Source organism: Blennius ocellaris (assembly GCF_963422515.1).
Source record: "Blennius ocellaris genome assembly, chromosome: 3".
NCBI classification, from domain to species: domain Eukaryota; kingdom Metazoa; phylum Chordata; class Actinopteri; order Blenniiformes; family Blenniidae; genus Blennius; species Blennius ocellaris.
The window spans coordinates 605,972-622,844 of record NC_137652.1 but is presented as its reverse complement, the minus strand read 5'-3'; the positions used below and the strand labels follow the sequence as shown (position 1 = coordinate 622,844).

Sequence of the window (16,873 nt, the reverse complement as noted above, 5' to 3'; positions counted from 1 at the left end):
TCTGTGGCGCCACATTATGTAACAATATGCAATTATGTAATATATTTTCAACTCAATATGTAATAATGCTGCATTTTGTAATAATCTGCTGCATTTTGTAATACATTATTTTATAATAACTTTACAAAATGCAGCTGCTCTCCTTTGCTTAAGAAAATGTAATAATTGATGTAATAAATCCTCCAAATTGCTGCCTTAATGAGAAAAGCCCCCAGAATAACATGAATGTTTGCAGCTTCATCAGGATTTATGAAAAAAGCAAGGAGAAGGATGTTTTATTGCTCAGGCCTAAATCCAATGTAAGTGTATTGATTGTAATGGAGAATGTGTTGAGCAGCTCCAGACTGAAGCTGCACTCATTCATTATTACTGACACTGACATGATGGCGGCACTCACATTGTGAAGACAAACACGTCCATGTGCACTATTGTAGAGGATGATTATATAAGAGACAGAGATTAAAACACATTGCTACATATTGTGTCGTTATTACATAATGTATCGTTATTACATAATGTATCGTTATTACATAATGTATCGTTATTACATATTGTGTCGTTATTACATAATGTATCGTTATTACATATTGTGTCGTTATTACATATTGTGTCGTTATTACATAATGTATCGTTATTACATATTGTGTCGTTATTACATATTGTGTCGTTATTACATATTGTGTCGTTATTACATAATGTATCGTTATTACATAATGTATCGTTATTACATAATGTATCGTTATTACATATTGCATCGTTATTACATAATGTATCGTTATTACATATTGTATCGTTATTGCATAATGTATCGTTATTACATATTGTGTCGTTATTACATAATGTATCGTTATTACATATTGTGTCGTTATTACATATTGTGTCGTTATTACATATTGTGTCGTTATTACATATTGTGTCGTTATTACATAATGTGTCGTTATTACATATTGTGTCGTTATTACATATTGTGTCGTTATTACATATTGTGTCGTTATTACATAATGTATCGTTATTACATATTGTGTCGTTATTACATATTGTGTCGTTATTACATATTGTGTCGTTATTACATAATGTGTCGTTATTACATATTGTGTCGTTATTACATAATGTATCGTTATTACATATTGTGTCGTTATTACATATTGTGTCGTTATTACATATTGTATCGTTATTACATATTGTGTCGTTATTACATATTGTGTCGTTATTACATATTGTGTCGTTATTACATATTGTGTCGTTATTACATAATGTATCGTTATTACATATTGTGTCGTTATTACATAATGTGTCGTTATTACATATTGTGTCGTTATTACATAATGTATCGTTATTACATATTGTGTCGTTATTACATATTGTGTCGTTATTACATATTGTGTCGTTATTACATATTGTGTCGTTATTACATAATGTATCGTTACATATTGTGTCGTTATTACATAATGTATCGTTATTACATATTGTGTCGTTATTACATATTGTGTCGTTATTACATAATGTATCGTTATTACATATTGTGTCGTTATTACATAATGTATCGTTATTACATAATGTATCGTTATTACATATTGTGTCGTTATTACATATTGTGTCGTTATTACATATTGTGTCGTTATTACATATTGTGTCGTTATTACATAATGTATCGTTATTACATATTGTGTCGTTATTACATAATGTATCGTTATTACATATTGTGTCGTTATTACATATTGTGTCGTTATTACATAATGCAGCAGTTCTCAGGTTCTGGAAAAGGGGAATTGTGGGGTTTTCTTTTTTTTGTACATTTTAAATTCTGTTGTTTTTGTGTTTGGCTGGATTTTGTCTCTCAGACCTGGCAACCAGCCTTTGAGTGGAGGTTCACCCTCAGTGTGTGAACACACAGAATCATGGGACTTGAATGTAAAACAAAGAGTTGCTGTTGGTGAAGCTGGAAAAACCTTCAGTGGCTCTTATTGTGTCTCAACTTCATAAAAGACATCTGGGAAATAACGTCAGTCCATCAGGGACCAAATCACATCACTTCTTATTATAGACAGAGGTTGCTATGGTTACTGCACATGGTCGTCAACATGAATCAGAAATCAATCTGTCAAGTTGAAAACGACAAGATGTTCTTTTGTTTTCATTTGAAAACAAACGTCCTGAAATAAAAAATATATATAAATTACTACAAAGAATAATTAAACTGAACTTCCGGTCTCTAGTTTCTCTTCACATTGTTCTTCAATTATTTAATAGAATGAAGTTTGGATGGTGTGTGTGTGTGTGTGTGTGTGTGTGTGTGTGTGTGCGTGTGTGTGTGTGTGTGTGTATATGTGTGTGTGTGTGTGTGTGTGTGTGTGTGTGTGTGTGTCTGTGTGTCTGTGTGTGTGTGTATGTGAGTGTGTGTGTGTGTGTGTGCGCGCGTGTGCGTGCGTGCGCGTGTGTGTGTGCGCGTGCGTGCGTGCGTGCGTGTGTGTGTGTGTGTGTGTGTGTGTGTGTGTGTGTGTGTCTGTGTGTCTGTGTGTGTGTGTATGTGAGTGTGTGTGTGTGTGTGCGTGCGCGTGTGCGTGCGTGCGCGTGCGTGCGTGTGTGTGTGTGCGCGTGCGTGCGTGTGTGTGTGTGTGTGTGTGTGTGTGTGTGTGTGTGTGTGTGTGTGTGTGTGTGTGTGTGTGTGTGTGTGTGTGTGTGTGTGTGTGTGTGTGTGTGTGTGTCGCCCTCTGGTGGTCACAGTCAGTACGACAGAAGCCAGGATTTGAGGCTCCGGAACATGAATTCATGGTTAGATCATCGATGATCCAGTGAAAAGTGAAAAGTGAAAAGTGAAAAGTGAAAGTTAGAAAAGTTAGTTAGAAAAGTGATTTTCTCCCAGGTTTTCAAAGTGAAATAAAGTGTCAGCAGCCAGAGTTCAGACTGGATGTTTGACATGTTTCTCTATAGTGTGCTTCAGGATCTAGAACTAAAAAGTGGAACCCAGCAGAACCAGGTCTGCAGTGAAACATGTTTCTCTATAGTGTGCTTCAGTGTCTAGAACTAAAAAGTGGAACCCAGCAGAACCAGGTCTGCAGTGCAACATGTTTCCTTACAGATGTTGTGCAGTGGTTGTGAACTAGCAGAACGGCGGGTCACGTCCACCAGCACATCTTCTGCCAGCTGCTCAGTTTCATTGCCTCGTTTTCTTCTCACTAATGAACCTGCAGGACCCTGAACGCCTCATTAAGCCACACCCTGTTTGTGTTGACGGCAGAGAAACAGACGGAGCGACGACGTGACGAGGTTCAGACTCCGTCCTGTGATTAGGAACATCCATCACCCTGAGCTGCTGTCAGGAGGAAACACTGGAGCCCAGGGTGCCATACAATACCATACAATACCATACAATACCATACAATACCATAGAACACCATACAATACCATACAATACCATACAATACCATAGAATACCATAGAATACCATAGAACACCATACAATACCATAGAATACCATACAATACCATAGAATACCATACAATACCATACAATACCATACAATACCATACAATACCATACAATACCATACAACATCATATAATATCATATTATATAACATCATATAAAATCACATTATGTTGTATTATATAATGTCATATAATGTTATATAATATAATATCATATCATATAACATCACATTATACAATGTAATATAATTTAATATAACATCATATAACATCACATTATATCATATTATATAATGTTATATTATATAATATAACATTATATAGTGTAATATCATATCATATCATATAACATCACATTACATTATATAATATAATGTGATGTTATATACTATATCATATCATACAATATAATATAATATAGTATTATATAATATTATATCATATAATATTATATGATATAATATAATATAATATCATATTATGTTATATATAATATCATATCATATAATAAAATAATACAATAGAATTTAATACATACAATATGATATAATATAATATAATACAATACAATTTAATGTAATGTAATATAATATAATATAATAATACAAAATAAATTAATGCAATACAATATAATATAATACAATAGAATTGAATGTAATGTAATGTAATATTCTGTAATGTAATATAATGTAATATAATATAATATAATAAAATACAATTTAATGTAATGTGTAATGTGTGACAGATTCATATTTAATTTAATATATGTCCCTTTAATATGTCATTTGTCACATGATTTATCTGTTTTTAATTTTATATCAAGTTAAATATGATCATCTGTGCAATAAAAATTAACTATAGAAAATGGTTTTTTTATTCAAACTTTTTTTGTTAAACAATATTATATATTTAAAGCCGATTTCTAATAATATTGTAATTGTAGAGAGCAGAGAGCTTGATTCCTCCCCGGGAAACACAAACACAGCTCAAGATCAAAGGGGCAGAAATGATCACATTAAGGAATTAAAAATATGTAAACATATCTAAACAAGAGCAAATAACAGCACAAAGAATAGAATATGTCAAATAAATAAATAAATAAATAAATAAAACAATCCAGTAAAAAAAGAAAGAACTCCTCTAAAAATAGAACGACTTGCCAGGATGGTGTTTATTCTATAGTTTATATTAGTTACAACAAATTCATTCAACTTATGGGCTTATGATTTGAAGTAAACCTGGGGAGGTGAGGTGTGACGGATGAATGGATGAATTTATTTTACTGTTAATGTCACTGTCACTGTGTGTGTGTGTGTGTGTGTGTGTGTGTGTGTGTGTGTGTGTGTGTGTGTGTGTGTGTGTGTGTGTGTGTGTGTGTGTGTGTGTGTCCCTGCTGATGGAGACCAGGGTCTCTGGTTCTCAAGACTTCATCCATCATCTCCTTCAACCTTCAGGCCTGCAACCAAGACCTGCAGTGATGAACACATGAGGACTGGTGAACACATGAGGACTGATGGAGTGATGAACACATGAGGACTGATGATGAAACACATGAGGACTGGTGATGAACACATGAGGACTGGTGATGAACACATGAGGACTGGTGATGAACACATGAGGACTGATAATGAACACATGAGGACTAATGGAGTGATGAACACATGAGGACTGATGAGTGATGAACACATGAGGACTGGTGATGAACACATGAGGACTGATGGAGTGATGAACACATGAGGACTGATGATGAACACATGAGGACTGATGATGAACACATGAGGACTGATGGAGTGATGAACACATGAGGACTGGTAATGAACACATGGGGGCTTATGATGAACACATGAGGACTGGTAATGAACACATGAGGGCTGATGATGAACACATGAGGACTGATGGAGTGATGAACACATGAGGACTGGTAATGAACACATGAGGACTGGTGATGAACACATGAGGACTGGTGATGAACACATGAGGAATGGTGATGAACACATGAGGACTGGTGATGAACACATGAGGACTGGTGATGAACACATGAGGACTGGTGATGAACACATGAGGACTGGTGATGAACACATGAGGAATGGTGATGAATACATCAGGACTGGTGATGAACACATGAGGACTGGTGATGAACACATGGGGGCTGATGATGAACACATGAGGACTGGTGATGAACACATGAGGAGGATTTAGTCTCCAGACGATCTCAACATTCATGTAATGAGGAGAAACGATGACGAGGCGTTTTATTAGTGAGCCTCTCATCTGGCTGCAGGACCTCCACTCTCCTGTCGGACAGGAAGTGACGTCACATTGAGCCCGACCGCGCATGCGCTAGCTCCTTAGAGGTAAGGTGCAACTGTTTACCTTCCAGAGCAAGTCCTGAATGTGTGGTTTCCTGCGTGTGCTGGCTGCTGCCATACCTGCCGTACAGCAGCATCTGTTGGTGAGGAGAAGAACGGCGTGTTCCACCACTGCTTTAGGTTCCGTGGCCTTTTAAAGCTCCGTCATGCTAACGGTGGCTACTAGCATGACTTAGCTTGAAGCACTTAGCTTAGCTTTCTCACAGGACGGCCAAAGTATCAACATATAATGTGAAGCAGCAGGATTCCTTACTGGGGTTTATATTAGTGTCTAAAGTTCTTTATTACTTGTTTTAAGTGCAGTACTACACTTTCTTTTTACTGATACATTACATGATATATATTTAACAAGAGTGTTTTTAAACATGTTAAATAAATCCTGTTCCAGAATCAAAGACATTATCGTGTAAATTATTGTGATTTCAATATTGCCCAAAATAATCACAATTATGATTTTTTCCATACTCGAGCAGCTCCATCTGGTTCCACTCATTTTAATCCAAATATCCATTAATCAGTCATAGTTTTTGCAAAATGTTGGTAAAAATAAATAAAGACCATCTAAAAACTAGCATAACAAACAACTAGATAAATAAATGCAGACAAAAACAGAACTTTCATTGGTGAAGGTAATGAAAGTTTTTCTTGTGTTTATAAAGTTTCATCTGACGGGTGCAGTACCTCCGCCTCGCTGTAGGGGCGCTGCTGAGCTGCTGGCGCGTTCCTTCTACATGGAGACTGACTAGTGCTTCACTTTGTTTCTGTACGGAAAGCCTGAAAATGGGGAAATATTACTGTTATGAGGAGTGTGTGTGTGTGTGTGTGTGTGTGTGTGTGTGTGTGTGTGTGTGTGTGTGTGTGTGTGTGTAAATAACCAATCAGTGGGTGGTGTTGGTTTTATGTACTTCAAATGAAAAGAGCAAAGGCCAGGGATGGTGCCCTACACACACACACACACACACACACACACACACACACACGCATACAATGATATTGTGGCTGCAGCGTAGCCATCTTTGATTTCCCACAATGCCTTGCACACACATACAGTTTGATGGCTACGGATTCTGGTGTGTTTGTAAACAAACAGACTTTGAAGTGACGATTGAGGAAACTGACTGAGGCCACGACTCGTCTTCAAGTCTTGTTTTTCTCTCTGTGCAGAAGTGATGGTTGAAACCAGGTTTAAAGATGAGCTCAGGTTAGGGTTCAGGTTCAGCTCAGGTTCAGGTTCAGCTCAGGTTCAGGTTCAGGTTCAGGTTCAGGTTCAGGTTCAGCTCAGGTTCAGCTCAGGTTCAGGTTCAGGTTCAGCTCAGGTTCAGGTTCAGCTCAGGTTCAGGTTCAGCTCAGGTTCAGGTTCAGGTTCAGCTCAGGTTCAGGTTCAGCTCAGGTTCAGGTTCAGCTCAGGTTCAGCTCAGATTCAGGTTCAGCTCAGGTTCAGGTTCAGCTCAGGTTCAGGTTCAGCTCAGGTTCAGCTCAGGTTCAGGTTCAGCTCAGGTTCAGCTCAGGTTCAGCTCAGGTTCAGCTCAGCTTCAGCTCAGGTTCAGGTTCAGCTCAGGTTCAGGTTCAGGTTCAGGTTCAGGTTCAGCTCAGGTTCAGCTCAGGTTCAGGTTCAGCTCAGGTTCAGGTTCAGATTCAGCTCAGGTTCAGGTTCAGCTCAGGTTCAGGCTCAGGTTCAGGTTCAGGCTCAGGTTCAGGTTCAGGTTCAGCTCAGGTTCAGATTCAGCTCAGGTTCAGGTTCAGGCTTAGCTCAGGTTCAGATTCAGCTCAGCTGCCGGTTTCTGTTGTGGTTCCTGGTCTTGACCTCGACACTCGGTGAGGAACAGCAGTGACCTTTGACCTCAGTGACCTTTGACCTCCACGTCTTCATCATGAAGCCTGAGGCTTCGCTCAGCGGCTCCAACGGGACGAGCAGAACAATGTGATGATCACAACATCAGATGAAGGCTTCAGCTTCAGGAAACCACTTCCACAATAAAGTACAGTCATCCAGAACACTACACACACACTCCAGTGGAATATTACCCCTGTCGGTTGCTATGGTTACAGTCACTTAACACTGCTTGCTGCTAATATATGCTAGTTGCTGGAAGCTCACTGTTTGCTGGAGCGTCTTCTGAAAATTCTAATTTACTTCATTAAGTCACAGAATAAACAGCCTTGTGTGAAAATGAACAATTAGTTTGGATGATTGATCATTCATTTTTATTTATGAGTCAAAAAATGCAGTTTAATGTGAAAATGACAAAGTATTCCAGTTAATACTTTTCAAATTGATTTTTGAGCCTCATTGGCTTCCATAAGTGTGAGGCTCCGCCTCCTCATCACTTCTCTGTGATGTCACTCAGTACAGCCTTCAGCACCAAGAGCAGCTTTTAAAAAAAACACTTTCACTGAGTAAAACCCGCCTGCAGCCACAAAACACGTTTGACCTTAAAGCAGAATTTTGTTTGTTTTTTTCCTCCCAGTGCTTTCATCTCTTTGAACTATTTCAGTGATTTGACTTGTTTTCTCTTCTTTTTGAACACTTTTAGCAGTGTGTACTTGTTCTTTGTGTAATGGAGTCATTTCACTTTAGCCGATCTAAAGATATTTCTTGTTTTGAGTCTTCTCAACATTTTGGCCGTTTATTTGATGGCGTTTGAGCCGCGAGCTGTTTGACCTCCTCAACTTCTGTCCAGGAAGAAACTCTCTTCAGCTGCTCTCTTCCTTTATTACAGCTGCTCTCTTCCTTTAATACAGCTGCTCTCTTCCTTTAATACAGCTGCTCTCTTCCTTTATTACAGCTGCTCTCTTCCTTTAATACAGCTGCAGACCTTCAGTGGTTTTAGTTCATATTAGCAGCTTTTAGAAATTACAGACATTTTTTTAATCAGTTTTCACTTTTAAAGTTCTCCTCGTTCTCCTCCTCCTCGTTCTCCTCCTCCTCCTCGTCCTCGTCCTCCTCCTCCTCCTCCTCCTCCTCCTCCTCCTCCTCCTCCTCCTCCTCCTCCTCCTCCTCCTCCTCCTCCTCCTCCTCCTCCTCCTCCTCCTCCTCCTCCTCCTCCTCCTCCTCCTCCTCCTCCTCCTCCTCCTCCTCCTCCTCCTCCTCCGGGGTGAAAACAAAGTGACTGTGTGTAAATATTGTTATTATGAAGTCAACATTTAACGTCTGGAGTTACAAGACAAGGAGGGACAAGGTGAGTGGCTGAGGACCAGTGGAGACGGCTGTCCTCCCACACTAGTCACGTGGACTGGTGTGGGAGGACAGTGGTTTGTGTCCCTGAGAGCCTGCGGTGGAAACCAGTGTCTGTTTTCAACGCAGCAAGAAGAAACGAAAGCAGGTTTGTTGTGGGAACTTTTCTGTTCTCGTGTTTTATATTCACATTCACTGTATCGTCCGCTGGGGGACAAACAAGCTTTCAGTTTGTTGTCTTTGACTTGTGGAGGTCTGGGACATCGCCTCCTGTTCTCTCTAGAACATTGTACACAGTGTTTTATTGGGTCACTTCACAGGGTTCTGCCCGGGGGTCTCATGCTAGCACAGGAGCTTCCAGGGACTTCAGCTGTCAGTATCGTTGAGCTTTTTGCTTTTTCGGCCAGAACAATTCAGAGTCTGGCCGATAGGACATTCTGAGGTGGAGGACAGGTCAGAGACTCCTGAGAGTGTTTGTGTGGACAGACATTACGGGACATTCTTGCATGAGGCCCAAACAGTTTGTCTTCGTTCTCGTCTGAAGCTCTGCTGCCAGAAAAAGACGTCCCGGTCTGGAGGGACAGCTGGTCTCAGTGGTTCCATGTCAGCGTCCTTCGTCCCGCCAGCAGCACACCCGTCCTCTAATCACACGACGGGAAGAGGGCGGTCCTTCCCCTCCCTCCACCAATCAGCAGTCGGTCAGTGCAGTGTCAGAGCTCGTCTTCATGGCTCCTCTTCAAAACGTCCTCCTTCAGTGACTCGGTCAGAAAGACATTCCTCCGTCTCTCCCAGTGGACTGGTACACGTCCTCTTCCTCCCAACTGTTCCTGGTCCTCGGAGGACGTGACCGTCGTTCAAACCCATCCTGCTGGGTCTCAATCCAGTCACCCGTCCTTATTCTTCAGTGCAGTGCTTACGCGGCAGGTAGGCGGAGCTACGCGGCCGCTAGCCGGAGCTACGCGGCCACGTGGCCGATCAGGTATATGTTGTCATAGAGGTGTCCCACAAAGTCGTCGGAGACGTTGTGCGCCGCTCGGCGAGTGTTCCTGATGAACTCCCTCTTGGACATTTTGTTCTTGACGTGCGGGCTGGCGAGGTCGATGGACAGCAGGATCAGACTGTAGCACAACACGTACACGGCGTCTGCAGGGGACCACAGGAGGCTGGAGTCAAACACACTGCCGCCACCTTCAGCTACACAACACGTTTATCAAAACCCACCAATTCAACAATATCGCAATACTTAGGCAGCACTGACACAACGAAACGTCCCGTTTAGCATCCAAAACAGGGTCTCAGGTACAGGGCTAACAGGGCTAACAGAGCTAATGGGTTTAATAGAGCTAACAGGGCTAACAGAGCTAATGGGTTTAATAGAGCTAACAGGGCTAACAGAGCTAATGGGTTTAATAGAGCTAACAGGGCTAACAGAGCTAATGGGTTGAACAGGGCTAACAGAGCTAATGGGGCTAAGCATTCGGGCTTTACATCCTCTGTTATTGTTTACATCCTCGGTTATTGTTTACATCCTCTGTTATTGTTTACATCCTCCACTTTGCACGAGTTGTTTAGTTAACTTTTGTTTTGCAACCAGAGCTGCAGCTGCATCGTCCATGTTGCTTCCTGGAGGGCGAACGCCGGCCGGCGCCGTGGCGAAGTGAGACCGGGGCTGGCCGCACGGCTAATGGCGTCGCGTCTATACCTCGATGCTAATGTGTGTGTGTGTGTGTGTGTGTGTGTGTGTGTGTGTGTGTGTGTGTGTGTGTGTGTGTGTGTGTGTGTGTGTGTGTGTGTGCGCGTGCGTGCGTGCGCCCACCCGGGCTGAGGCCCAGCTCCCGGACCAGCGTGGGGTTGCAGGTGCAGAACCGGTGGCTGAACTTGGTGATGAGCGTCTCCAGGTACTCGCCGCGCTCCTCCGGGGCGTGGATGTGTCTGAAGAAGTCCCGCAGGGCGTTGGGCAGGAACTGGTTACTGAAGTTATGGAGGGTGACCAGCTCGTCCAGGACGTCCCTCCTGCACACACACACACACACACACACACACACACACACACACACACACACACACACACACACACACACACACACATTTTATTTTTTATCGGCTACCGTTTCCTGTTTCTCATTGAACAGTTCCCTCATGTGTGTCCTTGTGTCTCCAGTGTGTCCCCAGTGTGTCTCCAGTGTGTCCCCAGTGTGTCTCCAGCGTGTCTCCAGTGTGTCCCCAGCGTGTCTCCAGAGTGTCTCCAGTGTGTCCCCAGCATGTCCCCAGTGTGTCCCCAGCATGTCCCCAGTGTGTCTCCAGAGTGTCCCCAGTGTGTCTCCAGTGTGTCCCCAGCGTGTCTCCAGTGTGTCTCCAGCGTGTCCCCAGTGTTTCCCCAGTGTGTCCCCAGTGTTTCCCCAGCGTGTCTCCAGTGTGTCCCCAGCGTGTCCCCAGTGTCCCTCCAGTGTGTCTCACCTCTCATCCAGGTAGATCCTCAGCATCTTCCAGTGGAGCCGCCGGGTGTAGAAGATGAACTTGGCCAGCTCGGTGGGGTGGTCCACCAGGATCCCTTTGGACATGAAGTAGCCGACGCCCTGGACACAGCGAGGTGAGGACGGGCGTCACAAACACCCAGCGTGGAATATGGAAGAGGTAATAACACAGCGCTTTGTAATAACTTGTTTTTAATCAAATGTAATAAATGGAGCTCTGTGGTTCTGTGTTGAATAAAGAGAATAAATCCAGATTCAGCTGGACTAGAATTCTGTGTCCCTCTTTGCTCCCGTCCTGCTGAGACAGCGACGGTAGAATCAGGATCTACATCAGCTAGAACTCATCGTGGCGGGGACATTTTTAAAGTGACGAGACAATCAGTGTTTCCACCAGACGTTTCTTTTTTCATGCATTTAACACTCATTTTGTAATAACTGTTTATTACATAGCAAGTTATGACAAAATGCAGCAGATTAGCACACGAGTTGGAAATGTATTAGATGATTCCATGTTATTATTGTGGTTATTACGCGGCGCAGGGCTGCAGTGTGAGCTGGACTCGCCTCCTGAGGGTTGGCGTTGAAGGTCAGACAGCCTTCGTCCAGCTGCAGGTACAACCTCCTGTAGGAGAACCCAGCAGGGAGTCTCCTGGTGTAGATGGAGCAGTGGCCCCACGTGGACTTACACAGCCTGCACACACACACACACACACACACACAGGTCAGTGTGAGCATGGGGGTGGGCCCAGCCCCGCCCCTCCCCTCCTTACCCCTCCTTACCCCTGCCAGAGGTACTCGTCGTTGCCCAGGTCCTGCCACACGCAGCCGGCCAGGCACAGGTCGGTGGCGTTGAGGTAGGACAGGATGGTGAGGCCCAGTTCTGGAGGGAGCATCTCCAGGTCCAGGAACCGGTGCTGCTCCCTACCTGCAGGGGGGGGGGGGGGGGGGGGGGGGGGGGGGCAAACTGGTGTTATTACACAATGGTATTATTTCATAGTGCAGTGTTATTACATAATGTTATTTCAAATTGTAGTGTTATTACATAGTGTTATTACATAATGTTATTTCATATTGTAGTGTTATTACATAATGTTATTTCAAATTGTAGTGTTATTACATAATGTTATTTCATATTGTAGTGTTATTACATAATGTTATTTCAAATTGTAGTGTTATTACATAATGTTATTTCACATTGTAGTGTTATTACATAATGTTATTCCATCTTGTAGTGTTATTACATGTTATTTCATAGTGTAGTGTTATTACATAATGTTATTTCATATTGTAGTGTTATTACATAATGTTATTTCATAGTGTAGTATTACATGATGTTATTTCATCTTGTAGTGTTATTACATAATGTTATTTCATAGTGCAGTGTTATTACACAGTGTAGTGTTATTACATAATGTTATTTCATCTTGTAGTGTTATTACATAATGTTATTTCATAGTGTAGTGTTATTACATGTTATTTCATATTGTAGTGTTATTACATAATGTGATTTCATAGTGCAGTGTTATTACAGTGTTATTTCATAGTGTAGTGTTATTACATAATGTTATTTCATAGTGTAGTGTTATTACACAGTGCAGTGTTATTACAGTGTTATTTCATAGTGTAGTGTTATTACACAGTGCAGTGTTATTACACAGTGTTATTACACAGTGTAGTGTTATTACACAATGCAGTGCCACACACCTCGGCGTGTCCTCAGCAGGTGGTAGATGTCTGGACCGTAGCACTGCTGTGCAGCTCGTCTCTGAGCTCCTCCATCTCCACCTGAGGACACACTGAGCTCTGACCTCGTACCGACGCTACTGACCCTACTGACCCTCTGACCTACTGACCCTCTGACGCTACTGACCCTCTGACCTTCTGACCATACTGACCATACTGACCCTCTGACCATACTGACGCTACTGACCCTCTGACCATACTGACCCTACTGACGCTACTGACCATACTGACCCTCTGACCTTCTGACCCTCTGACCCTACTGACACTACTGACCCTCTGACCTTCTGACCCTACTGACCATACTGACCCTCTGACCCTACTGACGCTACTGACCTTCTGACCATACTGACCCTCTGACCTTCTGACCATACTGACCCTCTGACCTTCTGACCATACTGACCCTCTGACCATACTGACCCTACTGACGCTACTGACCCTCTGACCATACTGACCCTCTGACCATACTGACCCTCAGACCCTCTGACCATACTGACCCTCTGACCCTCCAGACCCTCTGACCCTCCAGCCCACAGGTCACCAGGACACTCAGGAATAAAAGTGTGATGAAGTGACAAGATGTCCTGTCAGGGTGGATCAGTCCCAGGAGGTCAGGGTGACTGTGGTGCCCGGGTGAGGAGTCTCTCACACGTAATGGAAATGTATTGGTATGAGAACAGATCAGGTGATCTGAATGGAGCAGCAGGTCACCTGGCTCCCGTCTGGCCCCGCCTCCTCCTCCCGCATCAGCCAATCGGTCTGCGAGCTCTTCCTGAAGCTGCTGCTGTTGTCTGGGAGGCAGCCTCCACAGTGCCTGACCCATCTGCACACACACACACACACACACACACACACACACACACACACACACACACACACACACACACACACACACACACACACACACACACACACACACACACACACACACACACACACACACACACACACACACACACACACACACACACAGGGATCAGTACATTGGGATGTATGACATTAGTTACTGCAGTAACTAGTAGCAGTAATCCGTCTCTGACTCCATCATGGTAAAACGACCTGCCAGTAAACTTAGAACTGTAAAGTATCAGACAGTGACTGCACATTCACTGCAAGATGGTGGTGAAGAGGAAGAACCAAGGTCTTCCTTCAGAGAGGACAGTCTTCTTTCAGGGAGGACGGACAGTCTTCCTTCAGGGAGGACAGTCTTCTTTCAGAGAGGACAGAGTCTTCTTTCAGAGAGGACGGATGGTCTTCTTTCAGGGAGGACAGACAGTCTTCTTTCAGAGAGGACAGTCTTCTTCCTTCAGGGAGGACAGTCTTCTTCCTTCAGGGAGGACAGTCTTCTTCCTTCAGGGAGGACAGTCTTCTTTCAGAGAGGACAGTCTTCTTTCAGAGAGGACAGACAGTCTTCTTTAAGGGAGGACGGACAGTCTTCTTTCAGGGAGGACGGACAGTCTTCTTTCAGGGAGGACAGAGTCTTCTTTCAATGAGGACAGTCTTCTTTCAGGGAGGACGGACAGTCTTCTTTCAGGGAGGACGGACAGTCTTCTTTCAAGGAGGACAGACAGTCTTCCTTCAGGGAGGACGGACAGTCTTCCTTCAGGGAGGACAGACAGTCTTCTTTCAGAGAGGACAGACAGTCTTCTTTCAGAGAGGACAGACAGTCTTCTTTCAGGGAGGACAGAGTCTTCTTTCAATGAGGACAGTCTTCTTTCAGGGAGGACAGAAAGTCTTCTTTCAGAGAGGACAGACAGTCTTCTTTCAGGGAGGACAGACAGTCTTCTTTCAGGGAGGACAGACAGTCTTCTTTCAATGAGGACAGTCTTCTTTCAGGGAGGACGGACAGTCTTCCTTCAGGGAGGACAGACAGTCTTCTTTCAGGGAGGACAGACGGTCTTCTTTCAGGGAGGACAGACAGTCTTCTTTCAATGAGGACAGTCTTCTTTCAGGGAGGACAGTCTTCTTTCAGGGAGGACAGACAGTCTTCTTTCAATGAGGACAGTCTTCCTTCAGGGAGGACAGACTAACCTGGTTGCATAAACCATGTCACTGTTGTAAACAACGCCTGAAGTTCCAGCAAGCACGTTACTGTGACCTGCAAGCCCCGCCTTCTCCGCGATACCATTGGCTCTGGGTGTGACGTCAGCGTTCATACTAGAAGCTCATTGGTTGAATCTGCCGTCTTTCGAACTTGTTGCCAGAGCTCATCGAGTTAGCTTAGCGTGCTAGTTGAAGTTGAAGACCGAGTTGTTGCGCTCGTGTGTTTCTTCAATGCGGGCGGAAGCTCGCAGCGACTGGCCGCAGTGACGCCCGGAGGCCCGGAGGCCCGGACGCCCGGAGGCCCAGACGCCCGGAGGCCCAGAGGCCGGGACTCTTCCCCGGGAGCAGCGGACCCACCTGACTGCAGCGACCACGGACGGCTGGAGACGGCTCCTCTGCTACCGGAGGAAAGGAGAGGCCGTGAAACCTCCGGGACAGCTCCTCACGAGGCTCCGGACAGCTGTCCCCAGGGCCCCGACGGGTGTCCTCAGTGTCTTCAGGTCCGGGCGGGTGTCCTCGGGGTCCACCCTGCAGTCCTCACTGCTCCCTCCTCTTCCGCCTGTCACTGAGCCCCGCTCCCGTCCGGCACCACACACATCCTGGGGTGTTGCTGCCCCCTGCTGGATGCAATCTGCACCAGCCGGAGACGCTTCAAGGCAACGTAAAAGTGGGATTCTGACGTCATCATGACACAAGACGTGATGACCGCGGCAGCCTGGGCCGTCGACGTAAAACACGTGTTTATATCTGTGGCGCCTACTCTTTATTACGTGTCTGTACGTCACGATGTCACTAAGCCCCGCCCCTAAACCGCATACGTCAACCCGAAATCGTAATTCAGAGAAAAACGTCATGATTATTCTGCATTTAATCCAAACAAGAATATTGTCAATGATTCTTAGATAAAAGTAGGAACGTTTGAGATTATAGCCTGAATATTAATTCTGAAAAAAAAAAAAAAAAATTCAAGGCATTTTTCAGGGAAAGTGTGTTTTCCTCTCCACAAGAAAATATCGAGTAGATATTAAAGTTTATTTTGAATTATTGTAGTATTCACTTTGAAATTAACAGTTTCACTTTCCAATATCATACAATATTACAGAAAATAATAAAGTGATGTACAATTGTATTACACAAAGAGGATTCCTTCATTATTTTCACATGAAATCCTGAACAAGGATTTCGCACGTTTCCTTTAATAAAGAAATAATGAAAAGATGCAATGTAAAAAAAATAAAGAAATCAGAGTGGCGAACGCATCGCGCATGTCGATGACGTCATCGCGTACTCACGTATATGAGCACGCGCGGTGAGGAGCCAATCAGAAGCCGTCCCGTTGTCTCCCCGCCACAAACGAAAGTTAGCATTAGCTCCTCCGCTAGCCGGGACCTCGAACACGTCGTCGTTGTTGTTGTGGAGGTTAAAGTGAAAGACTTCCCGTTAACGGCTCCGGTTCCCCGGTGTGTCCAGCATGCTGTCCGCGGGAGACGTCCAGGGGGGGCTGCGGGGCCTGGAGGCCCTGCTCCGGGGGATCCGGTACCCGGGGCCGGTGGACTACAGCGGGTAAGACCGGGGACAGTGGGGGGGACGGAGATACTGGGACATACAGGGACATACTGGGACATACAGCGACATACAGCGACA

At 44.1% G+C, this 16,873-nt stretch overlaps 1 protein-coding gene across 5 annotated transcripts; it reads right to left on the bottom strand.

The window, feature by feature from the left end:
* Nucleotides 1-9,121: 9,121 nt before the first annotated feature.
* fbxo8 (F-box protein 8) lies at nucleotides 9,122-15,774 on the bottom strand. 5 transcript variants are annotated; one of them, XM_080521091.1, is made up of 8 exons: nucleotides 15,587-15,774; nucleotides 13,898-14,009; nucleotides 13,151-13,231; nucleotides 12,227-12,371; nucleotides 12,011-12,137; nucleotides 11,430-11,548; nucleotides 10,789-10,985; nucleotides 9,122-10,115 (listed from the first exon to the last, which is right to left on the bottom strand). In XM_080521091.1, exons 2-8 carry the CDS (start codon nucleotides 14,007-14,009, stop codon nucleotides 9,928-9,930), a joined length of 969 nt encoding a protein of 322 aa, XP_080377217.1. In that variant the 5' UTR covers nucleotides 15,587-15,774; the 3' UTR covers nucleotides 9,122-9,927. The 5 variants fall into 5 exon arrangements, with proteins under 5 accessions (XP_080377217.1, XP_080377218.1, XP_080377216.1 ...); XM_080521092.1 differs by lacking the exons at nucleotides 13,898-14,009; nucleotides 15,587-15,774 and adding exons at nucleotides 13,320-13,336; nucleotides 13,484-13,512 and having other exon boundaries at nucleotides 13,151-13,277; XM_080521090.1 differs by lacking the exons at nucleotides 13,898-14,009; nucleotides 15,587-15,774 and adding an exon at nucleotides 13,573-13,590 and having other exon boundaries at nucleotides 13,151-13,428.
* Between the last annotated feature and the right edge of the window lie 1,099 nt (nucleotides 15,775-16,873).

Coding starts and splice junctions, on each gene's coding strand:
- fbxo8 (XM_080521088.1), bottom strand. CDS start 13,361: ATGGTCAGAGGGTCAGTATGGTCAGTATGGTCAGAAGGTCAGAGGGTC. Junction 12,138..12,226: donor GACGAGTACCTCTGGCAGGG/GTAAGGAGGGGT, acceptor GTGTGTGTGCAG/GCTGTGTAAGTCCACGTGGG. Junction 11,549..12,010: donor TCAACGCCAACCCTCAGGAG/GCGAGTCCAGCT, acceptor CGCTGTGTCCAG/GGCGTCGGCTACTTCATGTC.